The 12,761-nt window shown below is 39.4% G+C and overlaps 1 protein-coding gene across 2 annotated transcripts in view; it reads left to right on the top strand.

Moving 5' to 3' along the window:
* The window catches only part of braf (B-Raf proto-oncogene, serine/threonine kinase), a 33,735-nt gene extending 21,627 nt beyond the window's left edge, over positions 1 to 12,108 (top strand). For both annotated transcript variants that reach the window (XM_059325513.1, XM_059325512.1), the window contains 10 exons: positions 3,291 to 3,427; positions 3,510 to 3,627; positions 4,376 to 4,460; positions 5,235 to 5,411; positions 5,495 to 5,541; positions 5,989 to 6,107; positions 6,234 to 6,365; positions 7,122 to 7,256; positions 8,487 to 8,640; positions 10,054 to 12,108. In XM_059325513.1, the coding sequence (XP_059181496.1) occupies positions 3,291 to 3,427; positions 3,510 to 3,627; positions 4,376 to 4,460; positions 5,235 to 5,411; positions 5,495 to 5,541; positions 5,989 to 6,107; positions 6,234 to 6,365; positions 7,122 to 7,256; positions 8,487 to 8,640; positions 10,054 to 10,076 (1,127 nt within the window). In that variant the 3' untranslated portion in view covers positions 10,077 to 12,108. The remainder of the gene's footprint in view (positions 1 to 3,290; positions 3,428 to 3,509; positions 3,628 to 4,375; positions 4,461 to 5,234; positions 5,412 to 5,494; positions 5,542 to 5,988; positions 6,108 to 6,233; positions 6,366 to 7,121; positions 7,257 to 8,486; positions 8,641 to 10,053) is intronic.
* The last annotated feature ends 653 nt before the right edge of the window (positions 12,109 to 12,761 follow it).

Here is a 12,761-nt window from a genome sequence, read left to right as displayed (position 1 = left end):
TGTAACAAGCAGCGCCGCTAGCATCAGTTAGTCGCTAGCATCAGTTAGCCGCTAGCATCAGTTAGCCGCTAGCTTTCGCTAATGACCGAATTTCACAACAAAGAAATAAGAGTTAGCAGAACTATTGTCTCTTGTTTTGAACCCCAACTTAAAGATATAAGTAACAACAACTCACCAACTTGTTTTTGAGCATACAACTGGCTTCCTTTGTTGTGCTAACTTACATTATTGTCCTAAATGTCAATAATTTATGTTTCCAAGTTTTACCAATTTAAATCATTGTTTAAGTCCAAAAAATACAAGTTGGCTTTTTTGCAGTGCACACATGTCACTGCATTTGTTTAGATGGCAAGTGATTTAAAAGAGAAGAGGGTAAGTTCACCAAAAAAACATTATTATTTGCAATTCTTTTTTTTTTTTTTTTTCCATCTTCTGTTCCGTTCACAAGCAATAAATCCTTCTATAGTCTAACCAACACAACACTATAGAACCAACATATAACATGTTATTTACTGTTGGCAACGTCTATAGGTTATCATGAAATGTGATAAGCATGCATGGATTTAAATGCCATCTTTATTTGACTACTTCGCTCCACAATAGACCTTTTCAGTGTAAACGATTGGAAATCTTACTGATCTTTAATTGGCAACAAATCACATAAAATAAAGTGCAAAAATATGAAAATAACAAATCTGTGACTCAACCACTAAAAAATATTTAGAAAACACACAAGTTGTTGTTATTTCATTTAAAATATGTATATAGATTATTTTCAATATTTTGTCTGGTCTGCTTGGTGTTTTACTTTTTGCTGCTGCAGGATCAATAGAGTATATCTATCTATCCATCTAGCCACCTATCCATCTAGCCACCTATCCATCTATCCCTCTATCTATCTATCTATCTATCTATCTATCTATCTATCTATCTATCTTACAGTTGCAAATCACACACTGAAGTGCAGAAATAAAAAGAAGAAATCTCAGCCGCCGTGTGACCTGACCACATCCGTAGTTGTGTTAATAAACTATTATTTATTAAAAGTAATTTCGTGGTGTCGCTTTGAATCACCTTCATATGGAGTTATACTTTCAAAGATTTCAGTCAGGTGGTACTGGGCTTTGTTGTTGCACTGGGGCGGTTGGACTTTTAAAAACATTGCAGAGGCGATTAATTGCAGAGGTGATTAATCGTTCAGCCCTACCTGATGGCCACTTTATTAGCTAACATGGTGTACCTAATAAAATGGCGGTGTGTTCTTCTGCTGCTGTAGCCACCTGCTTCAAAGTTGGACATGTTGTTCGGTCAAAGATGGTCTTCAAATGAATATTTGAGTAACTGGTGCCTTTTCTATCATTTTGAACCAGTTTGGCCATTCTCCTTTGACCTCAACAAGGCATTCTCTGTAAACCCTAGTGTAGGTGAAGCCTCAATTTGACGCTCGTACAACTCTTCCCCGTGTCCACATCCAATAAATCCACAGAGACCAGCCTGTAAACTTGAATGTTTACTCAGAAAAATGCAGGAAAAATACAAAATATAAAATGTCACAAAATGAAATAAAAATTACGTCCTATACACAAAATTAGAAAAGTAGTGGAGAGAGATAGAGAGAGGTCAAAAAACGGGCTCCACTCCCCGCTTGTCCTGACTGACCACAAAGGTACAGTCTTCACAAAACAAAAATATATCATCCACATATATTGTAACTATCAAAACATGTACATATTGTGAAAATTATTATTATTATTTCTTATGAACTTCAATTATTCTGTTAACAACAAAAAACTGCATTTAGGCTCCTACATTACACCTTGAGATGGTTGTTAGATCAGCAGTTTGTGTAATACTCAGACCAGTCCATCTGGTACCAACAACCATGTTCAAAGTCACTTAAATCACCTTTCTTCCCCATTCTGATGCTGGTTTTAACTTCAGCAACTCTTCTTCACCATGTCTACATGCCTAAATGCATTGAGTTGCTGCCATGTGATTGGCTGATTAGATATTTGCGTTAACAAGCAGTTGAACAGGTGTACAAAAAGGTGGCCGGTGAGTATATAGAATTAACTGCATATAGATTTAACGATGGTGGCTAAATCAAGTCTCACAATGTATTTCATAAATAAAATGTATACAAATTACTTACCTGTCTAAGAGGAAGAGGGCCAATTAAGGATCGGGTGTTGAATTAGTTCTCTCTATCTGTTGAATGACCTACCATATTGACTTTTGCCTGTACTCTATCACTGTCGCTTTTTTGGCCCCAGCTCTTTGCTGATACTGCCCCATTAGCAGCCATAACCTTAAAAAAGTAACCTAAAAAACAAAATTCTACTTTTTTCTCCTTTTTCTAACTGGCTAACATTCTACTTGCTATGAAAACGTGCCTCCAAAGACATTGGCTCTTCCTCTGCATTCAGTACATCATTTTGTCTGATTTTGCAGAGAATTAGACCAGGGGACAGACTATATAGCATCAGCGAATCATCTCACTGATGGTCTAATTTGCTTATGTAGGTCAAACAAATTGAGACTGTTTCATATCTAATCCAAAACTCCTTGCCTGTACAAGGCTTTTTAAAAAATTTTTAGAAAAAAACAACCAGGTGATGGCTGAGGGTGACTTTTTGTTGTTTGTCCAACTCACTGAATTATTGTGAAATACCTTTAGGTGAGGAAAGTCAATTATCAAAGATCAAAACTTCACCTTCAATAAATGTTCCATGATACAACTAAATGATTCATAATCATTTCTATTATTCTCTTAATAATTCAGAATGTTTTTGTTAGATTTTTTTTTTTTTTTTTTAAATCTTTTGGTGGAGCTAGAATAGGAATTTCCCCTTGTCCTTAGGCTTAACATGTATAGGGCCTTTTACTCCTGGCCTTTTGGTTTAATTGTAAATCCTAAAAAAAAAAAAAAACTGTTGAATTCCACTGAAAATATATTTAAGGTTTAAAATTGGGCTTTTTCTGTTAAACACTGTTAAATCCTTTTGTTCTGACAGAGTTGGCTAATAACAGTGATAGACTTAGTCGAGTCTAGATTAAAATTCCATAACTGCCATCCAACCGAGCACCCTCTCACCTCTCCTCTGCATGTGACCAAACACACACACAACTAATACAGAAGCCTCAATCCCTGTCTTCACCCAAACCTCTCTCTCTTTACTCTTTTTCTGCTTTTTCAAAAAAAAAAAAAAAAGAAAGAAAAAAAGTTTTTACCATCCACCTCATCTCTTTTTGTGTTGTTTCCTCTCTCTCCATCCCTGATCCCCCTCCAGGCTCTACCACAGGGCTGTCGGCCACGCCTCCTGCCTCTTTACCCGGCTCTCTGACCAACGTCAAGGTTCCACAGAAGTCGCCATGCCCACAGAGGGAGCGCAAGTCGTCGTCCTCGTCTGAGGATCGCAATAAGATGGTGAGAAATTGTCACAGATATAAGCGTTTTTCTGGAGTTCGTAGTCTATGTGTTGGTGCTGACCGAGTCTCTTGTGGAACAGAAAACTCTCGGGAGAAGGGACTCCAGTGACGACTGGGAAATCCCTGAGGGTCAGATCACTCTGGGTCAGAGGATAGGCTCTGGGTCCTTTGGAACTGTCTTCAAGGGAAAATGGCATGGTAAGACCTGTACTATACTCCACTAGACCAGTAGCATCAAGTCAGGAAACGGTTTCTGTCTGAGCATCACCACACGTTTTTTGTTTGTTTGTGGTTTCAATTAAAACTGAAATAGCAGCATCTTTGATGGTATTGAAAATCATACCGCATGGATTTCTAAATAATCTGGTATGCCATAGTACCACCAAGCCTACTCTCCACCCACTTTTAGTTCTGATTAGCAGCTCAAAATGTGTATACTCCCCCCAGTGGTTGATGCACAACTAATTTAAAGTCCGGGGTGTGAGTAACTAAGTCACCATTTTTAATTAAAGGTGTGGCCAATTAACATTGTATTACTACTAAGCATGCTGGACTGACTATAAAACTATAGTTTCTTTTTTCCAGAAATTGCAAAAGTGGGTTTGTCCTTAGTTCACACACTCGGCATAAACTGACAGTTCAGAAGTGTCAGTGTTTGTTTAATACACACATGCAGTGTGTGTTTTACTGATTCACTATATTAATTCGATATGACCCGCCGTTTACATTTGTCTACCATGTACCTTACATCGGATTGATGTCTTAGGTGGGCTTGTTCTTCAGTCAGCCTTTTAAAATCCGAGCCAATATAGTATGTCATTTTCAAATCTGTAATTGGTGTCTGTAGTTAAAACTCCAAGCTCTTCATTTAAAGTCTATAAATGTAGCTGTGTTTGTGCAACATTTTCTATTTTTTTTGACTGACATGTCATCCATCTCCCCCCAGGTGATGTGGCAGTGAAGATGTTGAACGTCACCGCTCCCACACCACAACAGCTTCAGGCCTTTAAGAATGAAGTGGGAGTCCTCAGGTATCTGCCAGCTACCCTTATCATGGAGCAATGGTGTCCTAACAAGAGACTGAAGTAGGGGTGTGCCATATCGTATCGTTCACGATAATATCGGTATATTTTTTTTACGGTTAAAAAAAAATGCATATCATGATATTGGCAACATTCCTACTTCTTGATGTAGTGGCGTAAGGCTAACAATTAAAGTTGTTTTAATCACAAAAAGCTACTTACTCTCTGTCGCTAAACACATGCAGCTTTCAAAATAAGAGCACGGTGTGTTAACAGAATCCACCACAGAACTTACAAGAAGACTGTCAAAATAAGATGCCTTAAATAAAACATACAAGAATCTTTATTCTCCTTTAAAAAATGTCATTAAAATATGCCACCGGAACCCCTAAATGGTTATTTTTTATTATTTGCTCATACTCAAGAGTCAAGAGTAAACATTTTTGTATTTGGCAACTGTTGAGATTTGCACTTCACACTACATTTTAGATTTTCATTTATTTATACAGACTAAAAAAAACATATTTTCTATATCTTTTTAAGTATTTCGTTATATCGTGAAGAATAATCGTTATCGCAAAAATAGCCTGAAATATCGTGATATTCTTTTAGGGCCATATAGCCCAGCCTTAGACTGAAGTCAAACTCCCTCTGTCTGTTCTTTGTTGATAACAAACAACAACAAATTCTTGTGGTAGCCGGTCCGACTGCACGTCTGTCATTTTCATAAACCTGTGTGTGTGTCTTTGTGTGTGTGTGTTTGTGTGTGTGTGTTTGCACCAGGAAAACGCGTCATGTGAACATCCTGCTGTTCATGGGCTACACCACCAAGCCTCAGCTGGCCATCGTGACCCAGTGGTGTGAAGGCTCCAGTCTGTACCACCACCTGCACATCATTGAGACCAAGTTTGAGATGATCAAGCTGATCGATATTGCACGGCAGACCGCTCAGGGCATGGAGTGAGTTCCCCCGCAAATACAGAAGGAGTCAGATTTTACCTGTTGTGTAGCTGCTCCAATAACTTTCCTTTTTTCCTACTCAGCTACCTGCACGCCAAATCAATCATCCACAGAGATCTGAAGAGCAACAGTATCCTTTTTTAAAACATTACACTCAGTCGGTTAGTCTTTAGGCTGGCGTCTTTTTCTCCTCCAAATGAAATCCAAATTTGTTGATTATGTCGGGATTTATCTCATAGACAGATAAGGAAGAATAAAATTATGACCTCAAGCCTTATTTTCACGTGGTCAAAGAGCAGTAGAGGAATGAGATATACTATAATGGATATATTAAAAAAAACACACAAAAAAAACCTGTTCTTTTCTCTTCTTTAACATATAGCACTCCTTTAGCAATGACAGTTAGCTCTTAAAGTTATGTACTTACTCGATTCCTATGGTCTATGTCTAGTACCATCAGGTTGAATGCACTTATTGTAAGTCGCTTTGGACAAAAGCGTCTGCTGAATGACATGTAATGTAATGTAATGTAATGAGATGTAGAGGAAGAGAGTTTCCTTGACCTCATCTCCTCCAGATATTTTCCTCCACGAGGATCTGACAGTAAAGATTGGTGACTTTGGTCTGGCTACAGTCAAGTCCCGCTGGAGTGGCTCCCACCAGTTTGAACAGCTGTCTGGCTCTATACTGTGGATGGTCAGTGTTTATTTTCAGTACCCTGCACTAAGTTTGATACTTCTTTTGTTTCTTTTTTTTACAAAACTATTTAAAACTAGGTGTAAGCCAGTCATGTGACAGTCAGTGTAACCAGTATTCTCTCAGGCTCCAGAGGTGATCCGGCTCCAGGACAAGAATCCCTACAGCTTCCAGTCAGATGTGTACGCATTTGGCATTGTGCTGTACGAGCTTATGTCAGGAGCTCTGCCCTACTCAAACATCAACAACAGAGACCAGGTAAGAGGACTCAGTGAGTCACACAGGTGTTTTAATATACAAAAACACCGCTTACTGTGATACATCTGTACAGTATGTTTCGTTTCTTCATAGTGGTAAGCGTAGAGCCCAGTGGCAAAGTGACACAAAATGATGTCAAAAGGACACCAAAAAGGGATCGAAAACTATTACAAAGAGTTGCAAAACTGCTACAAAGATACACAAAACAATCACCAAGAGAAACAAATGACTCAAAGACATACAAAAAAAACCAACAAAGACAAATTTACCTCAGACATAACTCCTGCAACAGACACAAAATGACCACTGAGAGTCAGAAAACTAATACTTAGAGACATACAATGACCTCAAATAGCAACCTGATCTCACAAAATTATGTGAATTGAGCACAACTTTTTCACACCGAATTCCATGCTGGTGGCACGTAATTTCCACACAAGCTGCAGTTTCTGCGAATTAAGGCTACAAAACCACTGACCTAAGTTTAGGGCAAAAACATTCTTGGTAGGGCGCTATAAAAGACAGTTTAAACAAATATACGTAATCAAATGTAATCAATGTATCAATCAATGTAATCAAATACGTGATCAAAGTGACCATTTGGCCGAATATAGTCTAGAGTCTCGTGACCCGACTTTAAATATTTTTCCTACATTAAAGAATAGCTACTTGGCAAAGCCCCAAAGTGAAATATTTGAGGGTTTTTATTCATTTCAATGGTGGTAATATTATGAGCGGTGTCTTGTCTTCCCACAGATCATATTCATGGTTGGTCGAGGTTATCTGTCTCCTGACCTCAGCAAGGTGCGCAGCAACTGTCCAAAGGCTATGAAGAGACTGATGGCCGACTGCCTGAAGAAGAAGAGAGAGGAGCGACCTCTTTTCCCTCAGGTAAGACGGAGATGGTCTTCTGCATACTTTTTTTTTTTAACCAGTGATAATTTGAGTTACTGTCGCCTTTCTAACATCTTGATCCAGCCTCGCCATGCTCCTCTGACCTCTGGCATCAACAACATTTTCGGCAAGAGATCTGCAGATCACTGGATATTTTCTATTTTTGTGACCATTCTCTGTAAACCCTAGAGTTGGTTGTGCTTGAAAATCCCAGTAGATCAGCAGTTTGTGGAATACTCAGACCAGCCTGTCTGGAACCAACGACCATGCTATGTTCACAGTCACTTAAATCACCTTTCTTCCCCATTATGATGCTTGCTTTGAACTTGAGGTTGCCTTGACCATCGCCCCTTTCAAGGTGCTATTTCATGCCAGGACATTTATGGTGAACTAACCGGCATCGCTAACTGTGCACAGAGTAAACAAACCAGATCGCCAAGTAAACACCTTCTGCAGCAGCACATCCACACTGTACTGCTACAGAGCTAACTGCTAGCCTATTAGCAATTTGCAGACTGGACGCTAAGGGGTTGCCGCTCGTTAAGAAGAGCCGTCGGCCCCCGCAGCTCGTGAGCTGTAGTGGAAACACCCTTCATGTTGCAGTGGCACAGAGCTGGTTGGAAATTTGGCTAAGTTTAACTTTAAGCTACTGTCCATAAAATGTAACAATCCCTTCAATGATGTTTCACACAAAAAGCTTTCCAGCAGCTCAGATAGCATAAACCCTCCCTTTCCTGTGAGCTTTTGGGTAACGCTTTATATTAAGGTCCTTGTAGTAACCATTAATTAACAAGTAATAAGGCCCTTGTAAGTCCTTACAAGATGCTTATGAACATTATTGTGTGTTTATAAGCTTATATAAGTGTTAATAATGGCATTACAAACACCCATGACCCACCCATTATGTCTTTGCCATGCCTTTATTAATCTTATTTTGTTTGCTTATTGATATTAAAATATACTTTATTGCTCATCTATTATAAGTTAACTATAAGTTAACTATGCTTTTTGCAACTAGCGGATCTAAAGCGAGAACAATGCCTTATTACTCTTTAATTAATGGTTATTAAGGACCTTATTATAAAGCGTTACCAGCTTTTTTTTTTAAATATACAAACAATATCAGAAAGTGTTAAGTTTCATTGATTGCATGGTAGAAGCTGGCGATTAATGTGTGAACGGTCACACAGATTGTAATTGATGACCCTGTGTTGTGTGTTCTGTCAGATCTTGGCATCCATCGAGCTGCTGGCTCGCTCATTACCCAAAATCCACCGCAGCGCCTCAGAGCCTTCGCTAAACCGAGCCGGCTTTCAGACAGAGGACTTCAGCTTGTATGCCTGCGCCTCACCTAAAACCCCCATCCAGGCCGGTGGTTATGGTGAGCTCATACACAGACATCAGTCTCAACAGTAGTTGTGAGGACTTCTCTTCGAGTCTGTAAATTAAACTAGGGATGTAAAGTACTCTGGTCAGAAGTGGCCTCAGGTCACAAATATGTTTTTCACCAAAGCTCTTAAACTCAGTACATGGATGTACCAGCACACACAAATGTACTCCTAAGAAACATGACTGATATATAATCTATTATTTGTCGTACACTAGATTAGTATAACGCTGAATGAAGGAATCAGAGTTGACTTTAAATGGTATCAGCTTTCACACTCGCGTAAAGGAATTCCTTTTCAGTAATGCCATCACATACTGTAGTGCAGCAATGATCATTAGCTTTGTGGATCGGATAATGATGTTCATGTTTGCACCATGATTATCATTTAAAAGCTTTTTATAAGGTTTTCTTTCCCATAAAGGCAAAATGCCATGTTTTCTTGGAGAGCCTCTCCACATTATATCTGCTGTTGTGAAGGTCCATATAATTTAAAGATACCCACAGCTAACCTGAATCGACATGACTGTGGGCGTCATGTTTTCAGTTCCATCGAAAGTTGGTCATAATTGGCTTTCGCTTTCAAGAAACAGAAAGTTTGACCAAATGACCTAGTGATGTACAACTCTGGTTCCAAAAATGTTGGGACGTTGTCCAAACGTAAATAAAACCAAATATGATAATTAGCGAATTCCTTGTGACTTGTATTCAATAGGTAAATTAACTGTACAAAGACAATATATTTAATGTTTAAACTGATTAACTTTTTTGTTGTTGGTGAAAACACTTATTGATTTATGAACTATCACACGTGGTACCATTTAGCCTTTTAAAATAACAATTATGATAAAATTAAAGACTATTTTAAAACTTCTTTATCTTTATTAAACTTGGTAGTCTAACAATGACATATCCCTGCCGAGCTCATGTTTTATTTGCTCTGTTCGGTCGCTCTCCCTTTCAGACTGATTTCCACCTGGTGCAGCCCCCAGTGGACCAATCACAACCATTTAACTCATATAAGGCAGGATTTATAGGATGACTGAAGTCCAATCAAGATTCTTTAACTGTATTGACCGGGCCGCCATGTTCTTCCTGCATAAACAGATCAACCACCACCCAACCTTGAATGTGTCACATACACTTTGTTGTTATGAATAGTTGGGGGGCACATTTTATTGCTCTGATTGGTTGTAGGTCTATTCAGAGGCATTTAGGTTTGTACTCATTGATAACGCCCCTTGGAAATCAAAAATAGAGGTTCCAGACTAATGTGCATTTGTGAATTCGTCTGGCGGTGCCAGGCTAAGCATAGCCTTAAAATAAAGTTTAAATGAGACATCATGGACAATGGATGATACAGCACTGATTCCACACTAATGTTCTCTATCTTTTTTTACTTTTCAGGGGAGTTTTCGGCATTTAAGTAAGTGCTGCAGATCCCACCAGTCCATCCCTCGTCACTTCTCAAAAGTCTCGTGTCCATGCGGTGGATTCATTCATCACTGAAAAAACTGAAAAAATTGTCTAAAAGAATGTGCTTTTTTTCTTCCTCTGTCAACCTGAAGAAGGCAGCTTCACTGGAGTCCTTCCAACATAAAGTTGTCCAGAAGGCAAACAGCCACAGCAACGGACAAAACCGAATTAGGAAAAAAAAACAAAAAAACAAAGAAAATAAACTTGAATCCCACAAAAAGAAGGAGAAAAAAAACCAAGACACAAAGATATCCATACCAAAAAGGTTTTGAGGAGAAGTCGGCAAACTCCGCAGATCGACGTGCCTCCTGTTGGAAAAGCTGAAGATGAAGACAAAAGGAAGAAGAGACGGAGGTGAAAACGTCAGGGGAAGTCGAGGCTGAGGGCGCCCCTCGCCCCACCATTTCCTGTGCAGGTGAGGCTGGAGGCTGGTTTATCAGCCGAGCCGCTGAACTGCTCTTTGGTCGACGGCAGAAACGAGGCCTGTGATAGGAGAGGCCTTTCGTCCGTCCTTCGGTTGAGATTAAAGGCCGGGTGTTAGCCAGGCAGTAACCGATCCCGAGATGAGCTGGAGGCTACTCAGCAGGGTTAACCCCCAGGGAAGCTAACTTGAAGGATAGATCTATTTTTATTTTTTAATTTGTTTCTCATGTTTCAGGTTTTAGCTAGCAATCGCTAGGAATGCTGAGCATTTGTTTCTTATGAAGAGTTAGTAGCTATTTTAGAAGAAGGCTTTCCTTCTGGTCATGCAGCATAGGCCTTTGCTTTTTTTGTCTTTGTGGACTCAGTGCTGACCAAAATCTGCAAAATACTTTTTTTTTTTCCTCCAAACAAATTCAACACTCTCGAGGAAACGACAGCAGCTGTTCATCTACGACACACTTTTCACTACCTTCTCAAAAATGTCAAAACCTTAAAATGAAAGCAAGAGAGAACCGGATCTTTCTGTAGATTTCTACTACAAACGACTGGGGCCTGCACTGTTCTGCGAACAGGAGCTGTTCTTTGGGAGGAAAAATGCTCATTTGTTTAGCGATAAAAGCTACACGGGAGGAATTTCTTATTTCGTTTAAAAAACCTGGTCTAAGCCGGGAATTGAGATGCGTGTTAATTTGTGAAGTTTCGAAGTGTTGGGAAGATTTTGCTCCAGAGACACTCTAGCCTTTTAAAGGTTTTCTAGTCAATGTGGAAGCAGCAGAAGTGATTCTTTCTGTAGATTTCCTGGAGAAAAGTCTGGAGCCTGGGAGGAAAACTGCAGATTAGTTTTGGGATGGAAGCTACACAGGAGGGGTTTCTTCTTTTATTTAAAGAGCCTGGTCTAAGCTAAGCTAGTGCCCAGCATTTACACTGAGTTAAGTGAGTGTACAGTAAGTTGTTGCACATCATCTTTACTAAAAAGGTTTTCCTTTGCTTCTCACATTTTTTTCCACAAAACCCAACCTCAGATTTTTCTTTTGTAATACCAAGTTGTGTCATTGTTTATTTTCCTTTTTCTTTGATCATGTGGCTTTAATATTGCACTCAGCTTAAAAAGGGGACCTTACTTGTTGTAGCTGCTGACTTATGGGCTGCAGCGTTACCTGCTGAATGGACCGGTGATCCTCTGAAGAGTTAGTAATGAAAAAGTCCATAAATGTTATTTCACACCTTTCACTTTCTCTACAAACATGCACCTGTACTTTTTTTCATTCCAGCGTGTGTTGTTGGGTTGTAGGGGTTATTACAGGTTGTTTTTATTTTGTTATTGTCGATGTTTGCCTTTTTCTGTACAGGCAGGCCTGCAGATATTTACCTATTTATGTGAAAGTTTTTGTTGTATGGGTTTATTTTCAGAACTGTTTTATTTGAAGTTATCAGTCTTTCTTTTGACGCTTGTTTTAGTCTTTGTGACTTGTGTACTTGCACTTTGTAGAGATGGATCGAAGCAAATGAGCGACTTGCCTTTTCTTTTTTCTTTTTTTTGAAGAATAAATTGTGACATACAGAGCTGATGACACAAAAGTTAATTTCCAATGCATGAGCCATCTGCAGGGGCTGAACTGTGAATATTTTGCGGGGAAGGCTCAGTTGTCATCTAAGGACTGACTTGGATAAAGCCTCCAGCCGAGTATGTCACCACACCTACAGTGATAAGAGCTGAGCAAATGACTGCTGGTCTGATAAATGGATATTGTGGAGGGAGAGCAAACAGCTGAAGCATCTATCCGAACACTGACAGACTGGTTCTTCTCATTCGTCAAAGATCATTTATGTCTTTTCATTATTAACTAACCACAGCCATGTTATATCACATTATGTTGCCTCTGTCTCATGGAGGGAGAGATTACATCAATTTGTCATCTTCATCACTACCATCTTTGTGCATCCAGGACAGAGGGGCTGCAGTCAGTTTAGCGTAGCTTAGCACAGTGACTGGAAGCAGGGGGAAAGTGCTAGCCTTGACCCGGGACAGTGTTAGTACACATCACAGCCCTGGATCGCCAGCCTTCAATAATTTGGACATTTGTCATTGTGCAGCTCCAAAAGTGTTTTTTCCAAGAAAAGTCAAACTGGTAATAAGTGCTTGTCACAATTTACCAGCTGGGGTCAACTATGCCAGATTGGGACAAACATGATTTACTCTAAGAAAGTTATTTTCC

Source organism: Centropristis striata, chromosome 22 (genome assembly GCF_030273125.1).
Source record: "Centropristis striata isolate RG_2023a ecotype Rhode Island chromosome 22, C.striata_1.0, whole genome shotgun sequence".
Taxonomy (NCBI): Eukaryota; Metazoa; Chordata; class Actinopteri; order Perciformes; family Serranidae; genus Centropristis; species Centropristis striata.
Note: the sequence above shows the minus strand (reverse complement) of the source record. Positions and strands in the feature narration are given on the sequence as shown.